Source organism: Neodiprion pinetum, chromosome 7 (genome assembly GCF_021155775.2).
Source record: "Neodiprion pinetum isolate iyNeoPine1 chromosome 7, iyNeoPine1.2, whole genome shotgun sequence".
NCBI classification, from domain to species: Eukaryota; Metazoa; Arthropoda; class Insecta; order Hymenoptera; family Diprionidae; genus Neodiprion; species Neodiprion pinetum.
In genome coordinates, this window is record NC_060238.1 from 26,062,839 (window position 1) to 26,087,056 (window position 24,218).

Consider the following 24,218-nt stretch of genomic DNA (forward strand, 5'->3'; position numbering starts at 1 on the left):
GGAAGGTTGATTTTCTAAGGACACCGCGCATCACAGACAAGACACATAGGTATGTTTGTTACGTCGGAGGGGCGGAATGCTCGTCATAATAATAATAATATGAGTGCATAAATGTATGACTGCCGATGGCGCGTATGCGTGTGTTTGCATGTATGCATGTGTGTATGTATGTATGTATGTATGATGCATGTAACACTGCGGTATACACGTATTAAATTTATTCATATATAGGTATGATATGTTTGTTGGATTTTTTTCTCGATATGATTTGTTACTTGTTCTTTTGGTTTGTTTTTTTTTTTTTTTTTTTTGGGGGGGGGGGGCGGGGGGTTTGGTTGTTTTTTTTTTTTTTTTTGTGCTATTTTTTCAAGTACCTATTAAAGGAACGGCGTCGGATGTCGTGGGCATACTTTCGGCCACGAGGTTCAGGAATACCGTCAGCGATAGAAGAATTGTTACTCCTGCAGAAATGTTGAAAAACTAAATAATACTCCTGCACACGATAATTATAATATATATTAATACACGTGTATGTAGATATACAATACGTATACGTAATATGTGTATGTACGATTATTATACATATTTATTAATTATGGCAGGCAGGTGCATCCGCATGGTTGTCGCATACGTGTAGCAATACAGGTACACTTATTTGTAAATACAGGTAAGTAAGTATACGCATGTCCTGGGTAACACATTTTTTTTTTTTTTTTTCTTTCATTATTGCATACGTACGTTCGTCCCGTTATCCTGTTTCACGAATAGTAGCCACACGTGGCCGCGGAACGTGAAAACTATAATGAGCTTGTGTATGTACATTTTAGAAATCCGTAGCGTGCGATTTACTGCTGCGATTTTACCAACTCGCTGATCGCGATTAATCGCACAACTGAGCCTACGACTTGTATGATTAAAAAAGAGAGAGAGAAACAAAAAAAAAAAAAAAAAACAAGAAAAAACAACAACAAGTAGCAAACGATAAGAATATTATGCAACGACGACAACCGCTGCTGCCCGCTGCACCCGCGACCCAACAAACCAACAACTTGATCGTCCCGTCGTTTAGAAGATAAAAGCTATACTTGAAACAGGACGTGAGATTGCGTGGCGACACGAAAATCGCTTCGGGAGCCTTCCTACACGTCTGTATTTTTGACACGGAACACCTATACGTGACATAAGTCGTCTCCCGATGGGGACTTTGGCAAGATTCATCTCGGGAGATTGAATTTCATGTCAAGTCTGTAATCCTAGGCATTTGAACAGCTGCCGTCGAGCTCTACCGTTTCACTATCGGTTCGGGAAAGCTCGACGTCCCTTAAATTTCGAAAAGTTTCGCGCGTGTCACCGCAAAGCGTCCGCTTATCTCCCCGTAAAAGTTTACCCAAGTTAAAAAAACAGATTCCACTATCCCCCCTCTATTCCTATGCCTAAAAAATGGTCAATACTTTCGCCCGCCGAAATCCCGAAACAAAGTTCTGCAGGTACTTTGATGAGGGGATGCGGCTCGGACCGTCTAAAATCGTACCTATTATTGGTAAGTTTTTTTTTTTTAAGAAAATGAATGCGCTCGGAGCAATTTGTTCGAGCAATAGTTTCAATAACATTTTATAGCCGTTCGTTATTAATTAGAATGAAAAAATTCTAAAACGTTCCTGATACCGTAAATAACAAAGCCCTCAAACTCGAATGGCTTCGAGTGTTTTTATTTTCTTTCAAAAAAAAAAAAAAAAATAAAGCAAAAAATACTCCAAAAAATAGGCATGATTTTAGACCGTCCAAGCTGCGTCCCCCCTTCCCTAAAGTGACCCTCTCCGATCGGTGCCACGTGAAAGCACCGACCGGCGAAGAGTATCGATGACACCTGCGTTTGTAGTATGGTAAAACGTTTCGTAGGGGGTGTGAAAAAAAAATTTGCCGACAAACGAATAACAACAACGGATGAACGAATGAACCAATCAACCGGTACGTGTGATACAGCGAAGGAAAGCACGTAAAGAAGAAGGAAACGCGCGCGTCTGACGTAAGTGTAACGCAAGGTGTACAGAGCGCGGTATAACGAGAGTGAGAAAAAGATGGTACAATTTATAATTAATAGTATACGACACGATACGTGACGTATTCGCTACACGGTGTACGTCCCATAGCAGGGGTGCGTCGATAGCATGCGGCAAAGTACGTTACCTAGGGTGAGCTTCTCCCCGGAGTCTGGCGGCAGTGTGAAACCCAGCAGAGCCATGCTCGAGATAAGAACGCAGGGCACAATCAGGTTGAAGAAGTAGTAGAGGGTTCGACGTCGTATCTGAATGGTGAACGTGACGTCGAAGTAGGGCTCCGGGCAGCACTGATAGACTATCGTGTTCTTCTTGCCCGGCATACCTGGGAAGGAGCAGCAGAGAAACATCTTACTCGTTGTCGGACGGAGGCTTCGCCGTTTCGCCGAGCTATCCACCACTCACCGATCAAGTACCACTCCCCGTTAGTGATGAAATCTGACAAGTCGCCACCCTCTTCCGAGTTCAACACCAGATCGAGCTGGCAAGGTCAAAAATACGTTAGATCGCTCGGGATCCGCGCCCTCGCCCTCCTCCTTTATCTACCCTCGGCTACCACCCCGCATGCACAACCCCCACAGGGACACGCATCCAATCTACCCACGTGCGTAAATACGCGCGATGCGGAACTAGGCTGGATAGGTTTTGTTTTACACTTCAACTGATTGCGATACATCGGGAACACCGCATGCGGAAGCCTCCCTCGTGAAAATTTATTTAAAAATTTTAGCAGCTTGCAAAGGTTTTTTTTTCACGGAAAAAAAAACAAACTTTCAACAAATTCTACAAGACTATACGGACAAACTATGCGTGGTTACAATTCTCCGAAATATTTGTAGAAAATCGTTGAAATCGTTTTCACCAAGGTTCAGACGCGTAAAAACGAGTTCGTGTATTTTTCCGGAAAAAGGTTAGGGGATAAGCTTTTCGGCGCATTCAATCGAGACAATTATCTACTACGATGCACTATCAGTAGGTATACCACATCCATACCGCATGCAGCGCAGTTATATATATATATACACAATACGCAGTTATCGGTTATGTGTGTATAAGAAAGTTACTTGGGACAGCTAAATGAGGGGAACGACGTTGTGCCACGGTGAGTTACAGCGGATAATTTGGTATTACGTGAATTCGATATCTCAAAATTAACGAATTATTCCTACGCGTAGGTGATTCTTGGGTTCAAATGCGTTTCGGTATACGTGCATGTGTAATAATTGTGTACCAGTCTGCTTTTCTCTCTCTCTCTTTCTCTCTCTCTCTCTCTCTCTGTCTCTCTCTCTGTCTCTCTCTCTCTCTCTCTCTCTCTCACTCTCTCTCTCTCTCTCTCGCTCTCTCTCTTTCTCTCTTTCAATACCATGCATTTGAATTCGCAAGTTCACAATGCGCGTGCGCGCGCGTGTATCACGTATACGCGCGGTATGGTGTTTATATTTATTTATAGCATAGGTATATAATACAATATACGTACTGCACAACTGATACCGTATTATTATTTATGTATAATGATTGTTGTACATTGTACGAATGTAGGGGTGCAACAAAACTACGTTATTAGGATGGTTGTAACACAACTGCGACTCGATAGTACAGAGACGAGGAAAGAAAGAAAGAAAAATATAGAAAAATACCACAAATCGTTTCAACGACATCGGGCTAATCTCGGGTAACAAAATAATTAATTTTTCCGCAGCCTCTGTACCGCCTCGTTACCAAAATAATTAATCATACGTATCTCAGAAAAGTTCGGTCTACTTTGCGCCGTGATCACTTACGGTACTGTGATAACAGGATACGGTACAAAAAAAAATTGATACAAAATGTATAAATATAGACAAAGCGATCAACCAATACGTGACTATGTAATAGTAATAGTAATAATAGTAACAATATGTTAAATACGAGGGTATCAAAAGTTTTACGTATACGTATATAAGCGATGAATCGATGAAAGAATGCGATGAAATTTCTACACGTCAATGAAAAGTCCGTAAAGCTCGCGGTGACCGGGAAACAGACTCGTCCAGGTCCTCGCGTGTCCTGAAATCCGCACCGTAGTTCGTTCGAGGAACCCCGGACTCTTTCCCGGTCACGGCAGGACCCAATTTATGCGAGATGTGTCGGTAAGTATATGTATATATTACGGTATCAAAATAGATGGGTGAAAACATAACGTATTAATACGGGTATTACTGTAACAGGTTGATGAAAAACTCATGTACAGGGTAGGCTGTGGGGCGTTATATTTATGGTTACTGGACTGGGGGGGGTGAATGACATCCAGAAAAGAAAAGCTTCCTGCGCGACGTTAGGTTACACCTAATGCTTGAACGTCGTTTTCGTTATTTTTGCGCGTGGTACGGACGAAGTGCGTTCGAGGGTTGGAAAACCGTGCGTTTGCAAAAAACAACGGCCTTTTACTTTGCCTCGAACGTGTCGGCGGGTGGGTTGGGGGAGAAAAAAAATTGACCACCGAACGAAAAAAGATTCTAGATGATAATAAAAGCGAGCCAAGGACACGTTCGAGGCAAGTGCGAACTTAGCTTAGACTTAAACCTCGGCGAGTACCCGTTCCGTTGATCCGGGTGGATCACCGAACCCCGGAGGATTTCTTCTCGAGCCTGACGCGGATCCTTCGCGATTGCGAAGCGGCGGTCAGGCCTGAGAATTCGGGGCGGGAGGGGGAGGAAAGTCTTATCGGTTCGAAGATGTCGGCGAGGGAGACGAGGAACGGGGACTCGCCTCTGGCTGGCATGGAAGCATCGCTCAACTATCGACTCCGCCGGTGTGCGAAGGGGGGAGAAACGGGGTGAATGGAAATCGGACCGACGGCGGGAGTGAATCTTCCGTGAGAAACGGACTCTCTTCGCTACCACCGGCGTTATTTCTTCCGACAGGGACCCTCGTCGCCCGTCAAGTTTCGTTAATTTCCAAAAGGGTGTCGATAATTCGCCGTCGACGAGCCGCGATCGAGGTGCTTTAAGAGCGACGAGCGCCGCGCCGGCCGGACTTCTTTACAAGCGAGTCGTACACTCGGTGAATTCCTCAATTTCTCTCGTGTCCATCGGACCTCGAGGGCGGCAGGGAGGGATCGAGTACCATCGAGGATGTAAGTCGGGCGGGCAGAGTCGATAGAAGAACGACGTCGGACATTTGCTCCATGCAAAATAGTTGTTTCCAGCTCAGACATAATCACGTGGTCCCTGCTTTGACTGGTCGATGTGCGTGTGAATGTGGCGGTATATATTTATTTATTTATTTACACGTGTATTTGTATTCCTGTATGCGAATAAATACATGTGTAAATAAATCCATCTATAGAGGTATATTAATATGACGAGGCGTGTGTGCTTGCGTGCGCGTATCATTCGTTCGCACTTTGGCTTATACGCGCGCGCGTGCAATATCGGGGGCGGGGTTGAAATTCCGAGTTTCAGCTATTCCGAGAGCGACAAATTCCGAATTTCTTACTGCCGAAGGTCAAAGCAAAGAAGTCAAACTTTGACGAAACGTCAAAGTTTCGAACGCTCCGAAAATCGACGCTCAAAGTTCCGAAAATTCGAAAGTGAAAACGAATGTTGCAAGATTTTCAGTTCTTTGAATTTCTGGCTTGACAAAACTTCACCACTTTGATCCGTCTTTGTTTCGGATTTTCGATGTTTTTTACGTTCGGCATCCTGATCGTACCGATTTTCGGTTTTTCTCATTTTTTACGCCCGCTCGTTGAGTAAACTAAACTGTGTGAGTACGTTTCAACTTGTCGGAATTTTATTCTATCGAAACGTTATTTTTCGGAATTTTTCTCTACCGTAACTTGAATTTTCGTAACTTTTAGCCGTCGGCTTTCCGACCATTCGAAACTTTATCGTTTCATCAAAGTTAGCTTTCTTCACTTCAGCTCTCGCGACAAAATAATTCGGATTATAATAATTCGCTTTCGCAAAATTTCAAATTCATTACTCGAATCCCGCTCCCAAATTCGGTGGGGAAAAAAAAAATGCCGAGAATTGTGCGTGTGTATCGTTTCTCTCTAACTCCCCTCTCGCTCACTCTCTCTTTCTCTCTCTCTCTCTCACTCTCACTCTCTCTCTCTCTCTCTGTCACTCTCTCTCTCTATCTCTCGTTCTCTCTACTCTAATCTCATCCGTTGCGTCGCAATGCGAACAATCACGTGTCGTGTGCTCAAGTATGCAGAGGTATAATATTCACGGGGCGTGTGAACTCTGCGGTTATGGTTGAGTGCAGCGACAGAGTGTTTTTCGTCGATTAATAAATGTGTGTGTAACAAGCCCGCTCCGACAGAAGCACGAGAAGCAAACACCGGCAAGCAATATCAGCCAATTAGCATAAATTTGTGTTTCGTCGTACTGCTCTTTGATGTCGTATATACACACATATATATGAATACGCGGACGACGATCCATCCCCGTGATATTAATATCGGGTCATGTTGTACGTGTGTGTGTATATATAATATATGTATGCATATATCGACATTTCTCCCCGCAGCCTGCAGTATATTCATTTCTTCTATCATCCGACCATTCGTCATGACATATTCCCTGATGCGATTGTTCCTATCTCTTTCCGCGACTCGGAAGCTTTGAATACAACTTCTTCGCTCGCCTGCAACGTATAACTCGGTTCCCATGGCGCGTATTACGTACAAAGTCATCGGTCCTTTTTTCAATTAATCAATCACAAAAAGCTTCCGAAGCGCGTGGTTATTATTGTGATAAAAAATACTCGTGTACAATGTACATCGGATGCACTTTTCAAAGCACCATCGATACTAACCATCTATAAACTATAGCGCGATCCATTCCGAATTTATCACCGTGCACATGTTTCAATATATATATATATTAATAATATATTGTGTGTATTGGCACGCCTGATATACCTAAAACGAACTCGTTTGCAGATCTGTCGTAAGTTCGTACGCGTTTCGCCGGATATTCGTTCGGATTGAATCGTTACCAGGTACCGTGCAGAAGGTGTGCCGAAATCCGTTGGAACTCGATCGTACAACTCGCAAAGAACCGATAATCCTCTGTCTACGTATCTCGCTTCTGTTCTTCGCATAGATCACCATTATATCTCGTTTCGTTTCTATCTTGGACTCGTTTGTACCGCGATAAAACGCGTAATGCGTGCATCCGGTATTCGCATAACGTGTTAAACTTGCCGGTACGTCGGAATTCAGCGACTTGAAATCGAAGGGGAAAAGAAGAGCTTGCCGAGTCGACGAGAGTTGAAAGTGTAAAATGGAGGGAGGAAAGGAGTTGAGCGGAGGAAAAAAGAAAGGGGAAAAAAAAATAAACAATAAAAATGGTACAAAGATAAGAGAGGGTGAGGGTGGGAGGGGGGAGGAAAAAGCTGCCGGAGAACAGAGCGGAGAAATATTCCATCGGATTTCAAGTGGCCGTGTCGCGTCGTGATCGCGTCGAACGTCCAAAACTGACAACGACTAACCGGACCGATTTTTCTATATTGCGATCAATCGGTCTCCTCCTAAGCTGGTTGGCCTGCCGGCGAAACCGCGGATATTGCGAATGGAAATAAAGCTGGCAAAATGTATGGATGGGGGGGATGATCGTCGGAGTGTGCCCAAGTTCACCCGGCTTCCGGTTGGGTGGTTGGGTGGTTGCGATTGTTTGTTTGTTTGCTTGTTTGTTTGTTTGTTTGTTTCGTGTCTGAGGATCGAGGGAAAAGTGTACCTGGTTCCCGTCGTAGGTCCAGGATCCGAACTTCATGTCACAGTGTTGGTCGTCAAAGGGGAACCAAGTGATGTCTATCTTGCATGTGCTCTTGAAGATGCCCGGAGGAACGTACAGGCAACTGCCGTTATGCTTGACCACCACGTTTGTGTGGTATGTCCCGTCGAAACCCTCAACCGCGCTAACGTTTTAGTAACCATAATAGATTTTTCATCATTATTATTACTTTCACAATTAATATAATGATCGGCGTCGTTTGGCATCATCATCATCATCATCATCATCATCATCATCATCATCATCATCGTCATCGTCATCGTCATTATCATAATAATAATAATAATACACGTGCACGTACAATACATTGGTGGGACATACTCCGTTCGGACTTTTCTTTCACTTTCTATCCTTCTATTTCGTGATTGGTTTCATTGATGAGATGTTTTTTTTATCTTTTTTTATTATCATTGGCATTGCTTTTATTTGACAGTGTATTTTAATCGCGGAAGCTTTTTTTAATCTCACGTATATTTATTTATGCGTTATCGGTTAGTGCGTCACGTGTTTATTTTCTCGCTTTATTGTTTCTTTTGTTTTCGGTTAATTGAAATTAATTTCTCAACTCCGTATGTACGTATAAGACCTAAAAGTACTTCTAGTCGCAGAGACTTTGTAAAATGTATCGTACTTATGGGAAATTATTTTGATACGTAATATTTGACGATTTATACGTATACTGGGGCATATACCGGTATAAGATATATTCGCATACGAAGTAAGAAGAAGGACATTTTTTTTTCACCAGTTTCACGACAAATTAACAGTACGTGTAACTTTTCTCCCCGTTTGGTTACTTTTCTGAGTACACTTGATTTGACAGAGAGGCAAAAAAATAATAAATAAACAAATAAAAAATGAAAAAATACAAACAAACAAACGACGAAGTAAGAAATGTAACTGAAAACAAGCAAAAGTGAGGAAATAAATTACGGGTCATGGGGTGAAACATGATTTATATTTCACCCGGCAGAAATCCCCCGGCCAGGTCAAAGTTTGCTTTAAATCGACACTTGACGGCCGGCTTGTCACGCCTGCCAGCTTCGTTCGGATGATAAAAACGAAGGATACCTACAACTTTGAGCTGGCGTTAAGTACGAAGACAGGAATTGGGCGGGAACGGCAACAATAATGCACAATGCAGAGAAGCCGACATTTCGAAAGTTTACGCGGCTGACGAGCAGAGCCCTGTATATACGTATGATATAAATAACAGCGAGGTGAGCGGGGTGGTGAAAATTTAGCGAAAAACTGGGGAAGAACACGATCCGTGAGGAAAAGCCAAACGCGGTGGATAATTTTTTTATGACTTTTTTACCATTTTGAAAAACCCGTTTTCGAGAATTTAAAAAATTTTAAATCATGGTTCAAGTGTCATGAATTTTTGGATAGGTTTTCGTGACATCGCCTGTGCAAAATATATAAAAACTACAAGTCCGTTACGGCGGGTAGATTAAAACAAAAATTCAAGTTCGTTGCAGCGGCAATGCGAAACAATATGAAACAACTCCACCTTCGCAAACCCATTAAAAACACATCCGAATATCGGTGCGAACGTAATATTTCGGATTCGTTGGCGGGGAGGAAGGGGGAATTTCTAATCCAAACCAGACGTCGCGAACACGACTCTGTACGCGATTCGAGGTGAACGACGGTTCGGAATCGAACCGACGAATCCTTTGTCCTTCGAAATTTCTATGCGAAAGCGAATAAGGGTGGTTGGGGGGGGTGGAAAACCGACCGGCAACATCCCCCGAGGGAAGCGTGCTTCTATTATCGTTCTTTCACGCACCCCGCCTGCACACCTACCTCGGTCGCTGCAACGACGTGTCGCGGATTCCCACCCCCCGATAATGAATGAAAAAAAAAAAAAACAAAAATTAGGGACGAACAAAGTTATCCGCACGAGACCTATTCTTCTTTTCACCGCGGCCGTTTATAAGCTGCCGATTGTTTGAAGTCGGAAGAATAGGAGGATGGAGAAAAGAGGGAGGGAAGCCTCGGTTCGCTTCTCCGCGGTTTCTCCTCCCTATTGTTCAATTTCCGGATGAATAAATTCCGCCCTCCGCCTTCCGCCTTTCGCTCCGCACCGCAACGGCACGAGACCGGAATATAAGGGGCCTGCGCACCGAACCGAGCCGTCGTCATCTCGCCGCGTTTTCTATCCCGCGGGACCGTCTTTCGGTGCAACAAGTTACCTGCACCCACCCCTCAACCCCCGCATGCAGTCCGCGCCGGCGATTTCGCTCCCCGACATTTATCCCGCCTCGCTCACCTCGCTACGCCCGATTTTACTCCGACAATCTTGCCCGTTTTTCATCCTAGGAGTTGCCGTTCAACGTTTCGCGACTCAACGATCACCAAAAATAATCGATCATTTTTTTGTACTCGATTGATCGATGCATCGATTATTTTTAGCTCAGTTACCGTCGCTATTTCTCGTAAATTTTGGTTTTTCACATCGGGTATCGCAGTAATAAGATATAAGAAACGGTATTGCGTAGGTGAAATGTCGAAAAGTATAGTTTCAAACTGTGCGGACATGTGTAATAACCGGTTATAATTATTATTATTATTCGGTTATTCGGGTGAGCTGATTCTGTCGGTGGGATGACAAAGCAAATAAAACAAACAAAAATCACAAACACTTGACAGATTTTACATTGGGTATATGGGCATATATGTATATATATATAAATATATACTATGTGTATATAATTAATTCAACATCGACATGCACGTATTTTTATACGTTGTATTTCAAACGTTTGTTTTTTTTTAAGAATTTTAAATTTCACACATAAACACAGGAGGAAAATAAAACATTCGAAACAAAAATTTGATTTATTATGGTTTGTCAATTTTTAGGATTTCCATATTTAACTTCAATGCAGATGTTTTTTTTTCTTTTTTTTTTAAATTTTATTTATGGTATACGTATAAAAGTACAAACATATATACACAAATAATGTATATATATATAAATGTAGGTGATACTTTAATTTTGACTGTTTTAATATATAACATTAATAATAATAATAATAATCAATTATACATATAAGTTTAATTTTATTAATCGAATGTTTAGCCTCACATTTATAGGTGTTTAGATGATCGAGTTTAGGTGCGTTTGCGTTTTATCCTGGTACGTATCAGGCTCGTATCAGGAGCTTGTGCAGTTTCAAACAGGTGTGTAACTTCTTTTTAAGCAAAAATTTGAGCGGTTGGGGTTTCTCACCGACTGAGCCGCGAAACCCGCTCCCTCCGCTACCCCGAGTCGATCGTTGCGGGTCGATAAGATATTTGATTCAAGGGAAGCGAGTCGACGCTGCGGTCGGTCGGCCGATCGTAAGCCGCTTGCGAAATTCTATCCGCAGCGTCTGATGAGAGAAGAAGAGGGAAAAAACAAAAAAAAAAAACAAAAACAAAACGAGCTTTTACAAGTGAAAATATTCGTTAAAATATTCGCCGACAACGAAAGAAGGAAAGCTTTTTCATTTTCTTTGTTTTTTTTTTTTTTTTTTTTGACATTATTCGAATTGCCGGAACGCGGACATTTCGCATTCCGAGCCAATAAAGTCGACTTCGGGGTAATTCGTTTCACGTATTATATTTTTTATTACAAAATATAAAGGTTGAGGGAGCGGACGTCGGGCTCCGCCATGAGGTGGCCCGCAGTAACGGGGTAGCCTGACGCAGTTTTTTTTTTTTTTTTCCTTTTTATTAACAACACCGTCATTAACCACTCTCCCGCCGAACAACCGAACGTACGCGTTTCACTACCCTTACGGACAAACGTACGACGAAAACTCGCGAAACCGAGCCGAAAAAACAAACGTCAACGTCCGCGTCGTGTCGGTCGGTCGGTCAAACGAATTATTTCGATATTGAGAAACGGTTTTGCACGAGAATAAAACCAATCAAATCACCGATCCGCTCCCACTGCACATAATGATTTTTAATCCTTGCTCTGCGGTTCTTTAATTACATAATGTTACTGTCTCACGTACAAGCGTAAACTGCCTCCGTATTAACATGGCAGTGAAAAAAAAAGAAAAAAAACGTGCGACCGTCTCGTCAAAAAAAAAAAAAAAAAAATCCATTCACCATCGGGCTGCGAGATTATTCGAGGAGAGCGTAGTTAGACGACAGTATTCTCAGCTGGTGGCATTAGTATAATTACGATGGCCAGGGCTAAACGCGACATGCGCATCGACGTCTCGCTCTTAGTCGCTTTATAATAATAATAATAATAATAACGACAGCAACAAGTACGATAATAATAGTAATATCGCACAGCATGGCATGTCGCGTCCAACGATGACCGATTGTGTTATAATAATGTTTTCTTCGGTTATGTATATAGTTTTTAATACAATTATCAACAGGCACTTACATATCCATGAGGTGATTAAGAAAAATAAATAAACAAATAAAGGATAAATAAATATCCGCATGGGTAGGCAATGTAAGCGCGTGATGTGCAGGTGCAGTGAATTCTATAATGTAATGTAACGTATGGTTGATACATGTACGTCAGTGCAGGTAACTTTTTGTCCCGTCTCCTCGTGTAAGGGTGAAATGAAAAAAATTCCAATTATCATTTTCAACAGCGCGGATCGTTTTTTTGACGACTGTCGATTGTTCGGCCCTTTTTCTCATTCTCATTAGGCTCGTAACGCGGTGATATCGTTTTCTTCGATTTTTTTTTTTTTCTTACCCGTCAATTAATCACACGAAGAGTGGAAAATTGATTGACAATCCACGCACATGCTGCAGTATCGACTTACACTCGGAGGGCGACTTTGGAATGCATTCGTTTTTTTTTTTTTTTTTCTCCTTTTATTGTCCTTGTATATTTAACAGGCAATTTTTTAAATTGCTTTTTTTTCTATCTCTTTGATTATGCAACCTGCAAGAACGTGTATTCAGTGAAACGATACACGTGAAGGCAGGTTCAATTTTAAAAAGTTAGGATGTATAAGAAAAAAAAGAAATGAAAGTGGGAAGGGGGAGTAAAAGAAACACTCTAGTCCGAGTACAACATACGTCGGTACTGATAGTATTAGTGATAACAATAGTAATTACAACTAAGGATATTTATGATTTTGTTTGGTATGATAATTTTTGGCGTTTAAAAACATGGAAGGATTAAAGAACGTGGTTAGGAATAATAATGTTAATAATAATAATAATAATAATAATAATAATAATAATAATAATAATAATAATAATAATAATAATAATAATAATAATAATAATAATAATAATAATAATATAATATACGAGAGAGTGAATATGAGTAATGTAAACAAATACACGTAGTATATACTTATTCAAATCATTATTTACCATGCATTTGCAGAATAATAAATACATATATTATGTACGTATATTATATGTGTAGTATAGGGTTTTTGGATAGAAAAAAAAAAAAAAAACACAGAGGAGAAGAGAAAACTGAAAAGAGGAACTACGTTGATTATATGATTATTATACCTAGAAATGAGATAGGCATTATGTACAATTTACGAAAAAATTACATACCCGTCGTATACCGTTAATTACTCGGTCGTCATATTACCATGATAATGGGATTGAAAAGTCACAAGATTTTTTTTAGTCATCACAGCAGCAGATATCCAGGTATAAATTCATTGTAAAAGCGAGAAAGGATCTTTCGATTTCTTAGAAAAAAATTCAATCATATCGCCGTATCGCGAACTGATTGTTAATTAATTACGTTAGTTATACCTGTGCGAGGAGACGACCGTTAAATCATATACCTGCAGAGTGATCGATTATCGATTGTGCTCGGCGGTCGCTCTGCACGTTAGATCTGATCGAGTAATTCCTGATAATAATTGTGACGTTAGATTCAGCGGTGCTACATCGTTGTGGCTTTGTCTTTGATTCAACGTACGTACCGCACATACTTTACCCACGTACGAGGTAATTCCAAGTGAATAAAAAAAAAAACGCTAATAATATGCAATGTCTGTCGAAACGAATGATAATGATAATAATAATGACATTGTACTAGAGGCGTACGAAGGGTTACCTGTTGTACATCAGAACGTCCGGTTTCCATAGCTTGTTCGGTGTTATTCTGAGGTCCCTTACTCCCCCGTACTCCGATTCGTTCCACTGAAGATTGTAGTCGGTCCACTCCTGCGCGTTACAAAATAACATCAGTATATGCCCAGGATTTTTTACACCTCGCTAATGAACACGGATCGAATCAATCACGACTCTTTGACCCGTCATTTCTACTCTTTGTGCGATATTGTTAAATTCGTTGCGTAACATCATAAAAATTTTTTCTGGTCCCCAAATCGACCGGTAGCAATAAAAGGAGATTTTCGCGTACAGATCCCGATATCGACATTTTACCGACTTTTCAGCCGTTTCACAGCTCAGACACAAACCCTTTTTTATCGGGTGGGAATTACGCTCGTCCAAAAAGAAGGGTTTGCGTCCGAACTGCGGAACGGCTGAAATGTCGGTAAACTGACGATATCGGGTTCTGTGCGCAGAAATCTCCTCGTATCGCTACTTCAACCTACTGCGCATTATATCTGCACACATTTCAAATTTCCCGGCACTGCGCATTACTGACAGGCCGATAGTCCATCTAACCTATAATCTATTCAAATCGAGGCGAGAAAAAATGACCGGCTCAGAGAGTTTAATTTTCATTAAACAGATCAAACACAGTGGGGAAAAGTTTCTATCGTAAATTGTATCATACATCAGCGGCAGAAGCACAGTATTATCTACTCGTACACAGTAATACGTATCAGATGGATTGGGATTCCTGTACATTGTGTACAAACGTAAAGTCGTATGGCGCAGCAGCAGCGCTGCGAATGAAATGAAATTTGCAAATAATAGACAAAGAAAACTTGCGAAATTGAATGCTGAGAAGAAGCTTTCGAAAGATTTTATACCTACGAAAGGAAAGGGATTTTGAACACTAATTCGCAATCGAATTATTCGTCCTTGTCGAATTAATTTATTCACCTCGTTCCACTCTTATTGTCAGACAATTGTTCTTCGATTTCTTTTCATTCGTACGGACGAATAATTCGTTCAGCCTGGCTTTAATTACGCCTACTGTCATTAAGTAGCAGCTTTCAAGCCAATCGCAACAGAGAATCGTATCGTGCACTACGTGTAGAATACACAACATTTGAAAAGTGTGAAAACGTGCTCAATCATACAGTTTCATACGCATCGGTTCAACGTGCTGATGACAGGCAAAAACTACGTGTAACAGGTAAATATACATGTACACGTGTCAGGGGCAGGAGGGCGGGAGGGAGGGCGGGAAGGTATGCTTTGAAAAATGAGGGAAAATACGTGAGTCACGCACAATTTTGTACAGTCACGATGAGATCATCTTCCCGGAAAACTTGAACCGCGTGTTCTCCGTAGTTCAGGGTCAAGGAGAATGCTAGCGTTTCCGGTCAAACGAGACCAACGTGACTGCGGAATTGCAAGTTTATAATCTTCCCTCGCTCGTCGCGCCGTGACCACCGAAATTCCACCTCCAAACAAAAGGCGTGGGACCCAGTGTTTACTAGGGGGAGACAGGGGGGTTTATAGTTCAGGCTTACTAATTGTGAACCGGATGCTGGCCGAAGTCGCGAAATATACGAATCGTTGACACGTTTAGAGAATCTACCGCAGTTTCCCTCAGCCTTCGGGGTGTGTTTCCACTTTCCGAACAATCCGAAGGTCGATCGAATCGTCCGTCGTACTTCGATCGGCGATTCTCGCGAATACCGGATTCGCGTTTTCTCCTCGTTTCCTACGCTCAGTTTAACCGAGGGGTGCGGAAATATTAGGTTAAACACACTGTGCGAGGTAAGGGTGTAATTGCAGAGGGTCCGGAAGGCCGAAAACGAGCCGCGTGACGCGCTTTTAAGCATCTACACGTCCGTGTCGGATGCACACACGTAATTCATCATTTTCACCGCACGTCGTCGTGTCCCGAATAACTCGAATTATTATTTACCTCACGGGCCGGATTGCAGTGGTATGTCGCATATACGTATCATGGATGGAATTGATCGATTTATCGGGCACGACCGACGCCTTTCAGGAGTGAGCTAACTAATCTGTTTCTTTCGTTTGACACTTATTTTCAAGGCAATTTCTTTTTCTTTCCATCAAGTACAATCGATATTTCACACCGACTCCTGAAAAACGCGTCCAAGTGTCCTTTATACGTTAATATATATAATTCGTTTAGCATGAATTTCACTTTAGTACGTTACTTTTTATCAATACGTGGTTTTTGGTCGTGTGCGGATGTGTGAGTTTTGTCATTTTATGTGCGCAGCAGCGGACTGACTTTCCCATCCAGCAATCTTCTGTAAAATGGACCCTGAACGTTAAGTGCCCTGCTGAATAATAACAATCTCCCTTTACCACAAGGCACGATATCACAACTATTCCTACAAATTAGTAAGTATGATTATTTTTTTGCGATATCATTGAAACAATACAACCTATGTGGGAGAATGGTGAAAGAAAAGAAACGACGCACTGTTCCCAACGGATATTTTTATCCGATTAAACTCGCATCGTGGCTCGAAATTTGAGCGAGTGATTCTTTGATTCGGTGCAAAAGCGTTTTCTATACATCACGAAAAAGGCGTCACAACTCGTTCGATGATTGCGTAGAATCGTAGGCAAAAGGAATAGAAGAATTAAAAATAACGAAGGCATGAAAAACAAAAAAATTGTTGCTCCAAGTGAAATCTTTCAAGCTCTCAAAAATTCGGCGCGCGTATAAAATTACCTCTGCTAATTACACGAAGTGGAGTAATCGCGAGGCGAGGGGTATGACTGGAAGCCTGTACCCGGTTCGCAGACGGTGATAAGCGGCTCGGGAAACGAGGGAGAAAAAAAAGGTAAAGGGAGCGCAGCAGTCAAAGGGTGTGAGAGATGTACAAAAAGGGGAAAAGAATTATGGAAGTGAGCGAGAGAGAAAGCGGAGTTGGAATAATATCGTTTGGTCAGAATCATATCGACTGGGGGGGGGGGGGGGGGGGGGGGTGCGAAGACATTATCCCGAGGCGGACAATACGCAGTGGGATATAAAATGATGCGGTTTTAAGGGTGGAGGGGGATGAAAACGAAACGAATTACGAAAGGCAAAGTCGGGCCAACGACGATAGATTCGATGCGACTTCCGAGCCGATGAGCCGTTCATAAAGGCGTTCGAATATCCGTCCCTTTGCCGTGCGGCGTAAAAAGTGTTTCGGTTCAATTGGCGTCGAATCACGTTGCGGTTCGAGATTGGCTGACCGAACCGCTGGCTCCGACTACCGCCAATCGGGGTGCGTAAATCCGGCGAAATTCACTCCGTCAGTGGCGACTAGGCCGGCAGGTTGGCAGGTCCTGAAACAGCCGACGGAATCGAACCGCCCGAAGGTGATCGCGGAAATTGACGCGATCATCCGGGATTAACGATGATTTCCGTGATTGGAAAATCAGTGCCGAACAGCCCCGGGATTAATTTCCATCCGCATCCACGCGAGTAGGCATCGTTATTTACCGCTAATTTTTCTCCGCCTCTGTAAAATTCATTCGACTAGTTGATTTTTCCCGGCTAGTCGTTGCCTTGTTTATTAACGTCGACCGGGTCTCGGAGTTCCGGGGTTTCCCGCCAACCGCCTACGTATGCATGTATGTACATTGCGGATATTATACCTAACGTATGCGGCTATCTTCCTTAACCGCGTGGGCGTCGGCAAACTGGCTGACGCGTCTATGAATTATTTCCTCCTCTATGCAAGCGATATGGGCAACGGCCTCCGGTTGCCGCGATGCTGAATAGTCAAAGACCGATGGAATTTACACGCGCGCGTCACGTGATACGCGTCATTCGTTACGCGTAACGATTCGTATCGTCGACGATCGTTAGGTATTCGACACGGATCGAGATCGCTGCAATTTTTAAAACTTTGAGTCGCGCGTTGTTGCGCGGAGTCAAATTTTGCAACAAGATGGTATTCTTTGCTTTTTTCGAGTCGCTGATTACGAATCTGAAACCGGATATCAATAATTCAAGATCGCGGATCCGGCATGGCGGACGAAAATTCCGAATTTTATCAAATCCGGTCAAAAAACTCTATGCAGCGGTGTTCGGGGTCTTTGATCGAAATTCGCCGTCTCGAATTTTCAAAATCTGATCTCAGATTCGTAATCAGCGACAATTCGATTCTAACAACGATAATTTGAATGCTTGCCACCGTGACTCGAAGGGATGAACTTGGCTTTGAAAAAGGAACCTGATCATCGACGATACTCGCGCGTTTCAAGCAACATATCTCCGCAGCTGATCGCGATGTTCGTACAGTACGTACACGGTACGTGATTATTTGCCGGTGTACAATAAGTATAGAGATTGAATAACAGATGGACGCAATACCAAATGCACGATACGAGCTATTTTATTACAATATTAAATCGTGAGGCAAGACTGCCGTATATATATGTATACAGGGACGACTAGGCGGTGTACTAAAGATGCTGACTACACAGGGATGTGATTGCGTAAATTTATAAGATACACCTGTGTGCGTTTGCTTATCTACCTATGCAAATGTGTGTATATACATGTATACGGTAATTAATCTCGTGTGCGATGAGTTGTGGGAACGGATCATAGACGATAGACGATACAAGTACAAGGTATACATATAAATATATACACGACTACGGGGTTTTCGTTACAAAGAAATTACGCGGTGATTTCTCAATCTTCCGCAAGTGTGTGCGTGTGTGTGTGTGCGTGTGTGCGTGCGTATACCTATGTTATATCAATATACCAAATTGCATCAAGTCACAGCTACGTACATCGCTCAGATTACAGCTCTACGCAGATGATATTACGGTGTACAGACTTCATTTCAGGGAAGGTGTACACGTACGTAATGAGCAAAGGATGGTAAATAGATGATATTAATTACGATTCAAAGTATGATACAATATAACAGGGATTAATAGCTGCAGGAGTAACGGTAGTAAGTAATAAGTATAATACCAACGTAGTTCGATAAAGGTATGTACATAGGTGATATATACGATAGGCAGGTACAGCGGTAAGTACATAGGTGATAAATATACAAAAGTAGCACACAGGTATTTGATAACAAGATCACACTAATTGCGGTAATAACAGAGGCAAGGATTAATTCTTTCATCCCAGTAACGTCACAGTTGGAGCTATTATACGTAATATGCGGTATCGTGTACCTATCTATGTATGCAAAGACGGGACAGAATTATAGCAATAATAATTAATTTTTGTTGTTATTATTATTATTGTATGAATAATAACAACAAGAGTACAATAATACAGCTATATGTGTGCGTGAGTCACTACTGTATATATATATACAGATGTATTTGTCTATTTTCGTAAATGTGCGTAAATTGCGATGTGTGCCTATAATCGGATGCATTACGTGTCCTGTATGTTGACGCGTTTGTTTCATTGCTTATCGTTAGATATTGATAGATTACAGTGCGTTAAGTTTGCGTTTTCTTTTTTTCTTTTTCTTATTGTTTTTCTGTACTTCATTACGTATATACGATTATTCAATTTTTTTTTTTTTTATTTTTTTTTTTTTGTTCTCTCTCGATTCTGTTTAACTACAAATGTTGATAATGCGACTTACCAGGGACAGCCATATATTGGTAACGAGTAGTTGATTCTTCTCGTCCTTTTTACGGTACGGGTAGGAAGAAGAAGAAGAATTGAAGAAGTGGTAGCGGTAGTAGCGATCGTTGCGACGGAGTAGTTTTCGAGCGGATTGACCGGAAGTGGTAGCGGTAGCGTAGTTTCACGTGTGTATCATTCATTCGCGATGCGGTCGATCGATCGATTGATATATAAGACAAACAAAACAAAAGAGAAACGGGAGAGTTTCGATGCAGTTTGCCAAGGGACCTGCGGCTTATTAGTATTAGTATACCTATAACCTTCTCCGTGATGAGAGATATTTGAGATATCGATAGAGCATCTCTGAGGGCACGTCTACGTATCGTTATCACTTTTACTGTTATTGTTATTTTTTGGTAGAGGCCGCGGCATGTTGGGACACGTCGTCCTGCATCGGGCATCTTATCTACACTCCGAAATGGATTCGGTGAAATTTGTCGTTTACTTTTTAGAAATTTTTTCGATATCCTTCCCCCTGTCCACCCCCCTCCCGCCCCTTGCACGTCTCTCTCTCTCTCTCTCTCTCACTCTCCTTTTTTTCACTCATTCGCACTCGACTTCCTGCCGTAAGCCCCGAACCCGCCCCTCCTGATTCCCCCTGCCCGTTTCCCAGTCTTAGAAATTGTCGGATTTTGACAAATTGTAATTTACGAGATTTTTAATCAGGCAACGAATCGAGGCTTTGATCTTTCTTGGATATTTCACATATTCCACGTACGTGTACCTATGTCTGTAAGACAAAATACATTGCACAGGTCTGCGAAGAGATTTTTTTTCTTCAGCTCCACGGGATGTTTTTGGTTAGTATTATGTTTTCGAGTGTGCCGAATCCGCAAATGGTAATTCCATTTCTCTCCATCACGTACAGTATTCTTGCAAAATACAAGGCGTCTGCATGGCATAAAAGAAGCATAACAATAATGAAAACACCACCATTTTATTACAACGAACTGAACAGTATTTCCTATAAAATTAAACGAACGATTTCTAGAAATTTATTCAACATTCCATGTTCGTTCTTTTTGCCTATAAAACATTGTCTTCTCCTCTTTTATGCTCCTCCGAACACGCTCCCGCTTTCCATTTTCTCTTTCCCTGTTTGTATTTATTTTCAAGTCTCACTCTAATACACATTATGTGAAAGTAAGAAATCACTCTTGCATAGGATTTTTCGAATCAGGAATGGGATATCAGATTTCGAGTAAAACGGGAGTTTCGCACCAAATGAAACTACAAACACGAATTTTACAAGAAAACCCGACGTGATGGAGCTTTTTGAGTATTATTTCCGGTCTCAGTAAGTGACAATTTATAAGAAACGGTATAATAGAAAAAAACCTGTGCAGTTTTTCGGATGTAGACCTGTGTTGTTATAAGTGCGGGACGATCAGGGGGAATGGTCTGTACAACGGCTCTATAACCGATGGTAAAAATTTATCAATTTCAGTCGCTCCTCCAAGCTTGGCTCGCGTTTATAAATTTTCAGAGGACCGAATTCAAAGCTCTCGTTATAATCGCAGTGGTGGCAACGGTGTACACACATAACACGTATAACCTTACTTGAACACATAATTTACGAAATACGTGTATAAATTATATATATATATATATATATATTATTATTATATATATATATACATATATAACAAGAGGTAGGTATACATATATTAAGGGGATGTGTAACGTGTTGCGAGCGATGTAATTATATACGATAAAGGTCGAGCATGTAATATTCGGTTACGTTTATAACGATATATGAATATATGTACGCTGGGCGGGCGAAGGTCACGTGCGATTTACACCAAATTACACAAAAGTTAAATAAAATTCATTTTATAGTTTTGTCAATGCGCACATTCATATGGTATACGTAATAACATAACGATCAAGCGCTGTTATTATATACATATATATATATATATGTGTATGTGTGTGCGTAAGAACCAACAACAAGAAAAAAAAAGAAAAGAAAAATTATAGAAATGAAAAGTTAAAAAAAAAAACCGTAAATTCGTTCGCATCACAGGTATAACAATATATGTTGGTATAATTAACAAATATATATATATATATATATATATATATATATATATGTATATGTATGTACGAGCAACGCGAGTGATTGATGATCTCTTGTATAGATAATATACATATATTTATTTTCGAATCGACGAACGAACGAATCGCCGGATTCGGCAAACCTGCCTCCTTGCGCCCTCTCATACTCTTTGTATTAAAATTCACGACCGAATGATTCCGACACTCTGATCACTTGTCGGAAATTACCCCAATCGTAGATCAGTTTTACCCACGTATATACACATATCACAGCGTAATCGAGGTAATTTATCACGGGGTTCGAAATTAATAAACAGACAATTTTGTACGGCCTTTCAATGACGATGACGATGATGGCAACGACGACAACAACAGCAGCAGCAACAATAACAAGAGCAACAAAAACGACAACCACAACAACGATATAATATCATCAACAACAACAATAACAACAGCAACAACAACAACAACAACAACAACAACAACAACAGGGATGACAATAAATTAACATCGATTAACACCTGCCAGCAGTTGAACGACGTTGCAAAAAAAATTCTGGCAACGAATTTTACAAAGTATCACGTGTTTTCTCTCTATCTCTCTCTCTATCTTACGTGATCTCGACCGATTGCGTACGAAGCTAATTCATTCCCCGACGATCGAGAAGCCTTGTTATTAACCATGAAAAAATGCGTGAAATCAGGGAGTCCGAGAGGGCGCTTACGAAGGCAAGGCGACAAAACCGGGAACGCTCACTTACCAGGTTCAACCACGCGTTCGTAGTCAGAATTTGGTTCTTTTCGTCCTATACGCAGGAAGGGAAAAAGAAAACGGATAATAAAGTTCATCAGTTAAAACCATGGCTCCATGGTCAGTCATCGTGATATGCATGTGTGCCCCCCCCCCCCCCCCCCCGGGAGGATTTGGGATTTGCGTCGGAGGTTCGTCCCGCACCGACGCGACGGGTTTTAAACACCCCAGCTGATTGAGAAAATGACGAAATTATGCGGAATTCGTGGCTCTCACCCTGTGACGCGCGCTTCCGCATCCTGCAGGGGCACCCACCTAATCCGGATTCCGCGGTTCGCCTCCGATTTAATTAGCGATCACGTGTGCGCGTGCGGACGTGCGGTAATTACACCCCCCCCCCCAGCCTACGAACCTCCCTCGCCTCCCCTCCCCCCCCCTTTACCCCTCCAACTCCAACTCCTTTTCCTCGTCCGGAAAGACGAGTCAGTCTGCAGGGATGTTCGCAGAGCGTCCCTAATTTCGAGGAAGGTGAAATTTACCGATTCGCCCCCCCCCCCCCACCCCCGATGTTAATCTCTCACCGATTCAACGAGATCTTCGGAAAGCAGGGGACCGAAAGACTGCGCTCGACATCGTTCGCGCGGAGGTAGGAGCATGCCGCGATAGCATTTGAAGTTTGAAAAGTCCGGGACCCTTCGTAGGGGCGATAATAATTAATCCCCCCACGAACCGCCCCCGTGCGAATAAGTGACAAAGTTGCTTCCGAGGACCCTCATCCGGATCGACTAGGTTATCGGAGCGACGCTCGGACACGATAAGACGACCCTGGCTTATCGATCACGCGCCGACTTACCACGTCGATGATCTGCTGCAGCGTCAGGCCGAACTTCACCTCCAAGGGCTCGCTCTCGTTCGCCACGGGACGCTCCAGGGTGTTGTAGTTCGCCAGGAGGTGGTTCAGCAGCCGTTTCTCGTGGTAGCCACCCCGACCCTCTGAAACATAAGAGCGACGCATCGTTAGCGAGCTTCGACTCCCCGCATCCCTTGTCCGATCGTGCCCGAGTCCGTCAAAGTCGAAAAGTGAATCGAACGACGGCTCTCCGATTATTCGCTTCCCGAGCCACCACCGCCGTCACCCTCTGATCGACCATTCCTCGCCAACAGCTTGTGCACCCCTTATAACCCGGGCGTCATGGGGAACACCGTCCTTCATTCCCACGAGTTTCGAGCTGCACGGCGACGTCGACGGGCGAGGCTACGAGGGCTCCATTGATCCAGCCAACGAAGCTACGCTCGCATACCTTCTGCGACGTAACTCTCTCTCTGTCTCTCTCTCTCTCTCTCTCTCTCTCTCTCTCTCTCTCTCTCTCCCTCTCTCGCACTTCTCGCGGACAGTCGCCGCCAGGGGTTGTCGTCTTGCAGGTATCGGATGGATTAATTTTACTTCTTTTTTTTTCCTCCAACCTAAAATGTTTCCCTCTTTTCAATCACTCACGGAGCGTTTGCTAGCAAAAAGAAAAAAAGAAAGGACACAAAGACGAAAGGCAAAACACAGAGAAAGAGAGAGAGAGGAAAAGATGACAGCGTCGAGGATCCGCAGCCCTCGCGATGTTTCTTCGGCATTTCCGGAGTCGTATATAGTTGTACGTTTCGGAAAGGGGTCAACGGGTTGTTCAACAGCTCTGGAAGTCGAAAAGCCTCGCTATTTTTCCCTCGCTATTCGAGCTGGCATCCCTCGCGCCGTCTGTCCGACCCACCCCAGTGATATGCACGCCCTGAAAAGTACCCGGCATGCATGCATGCAGCCGGCAAACCCGCCTGTCGGATCCC

At 42.5% G+C, this 24,218-nt stretch overlaps 1 protein-coding gene across 4 annotated transcripts in view; it reads right to left on the bottom strand.

The window, feature by feature from the left end:
- nAChRalpha6 (nicotinic acetylcholine receptor alpha6) overlaps positions 1 to 24,218 on the bottom strand; it is a 63,383-nt gene that overhangs the window by 27,394 nt on the left and 11,771 nt on the right. For 3 of the 4 annotated variants that reach the window (XM_046634455.2, XM_046634453.2, XM_046634457.2), the window contains exons 3-9: positions 23,242 to 23,381; positions 22,399 to 22,443; positions 13,902 to 14,011; positions 7,784 to 7,964; positions 2,463 to 2,538; positions 2,188 to 2,382; positions 375 to 461 (exon numbers count right to left, since the gene is read on the bottom strand). In XM_046634455.2, coding sequence (XP_046490411.1) covers positions 375 to 461; positions 2,188 to 2,382; positions 2,463 to 2,538; positions 7,784 to 7,964; positions 13,902 to 14,011; positions 22,399 to 22,443; positions 23,242 to 23,381 — 834 coding nt within the window. Of the gene's footprint in view, positions 1 to 374; positions 462 to 2,187; positions 2,383 to 2,462; positions 2,539 to 7,783; positions 7,965 to 13,901; positions 14,012 to 19,536; positions 19,582 to 22,398; positions 22,444 to 23,241; positions 23,382 to 24,218 lie in introns of all 4 variants that reach the window. The other variant, XM_069137587.1, reaches the window with a different exon arrangement.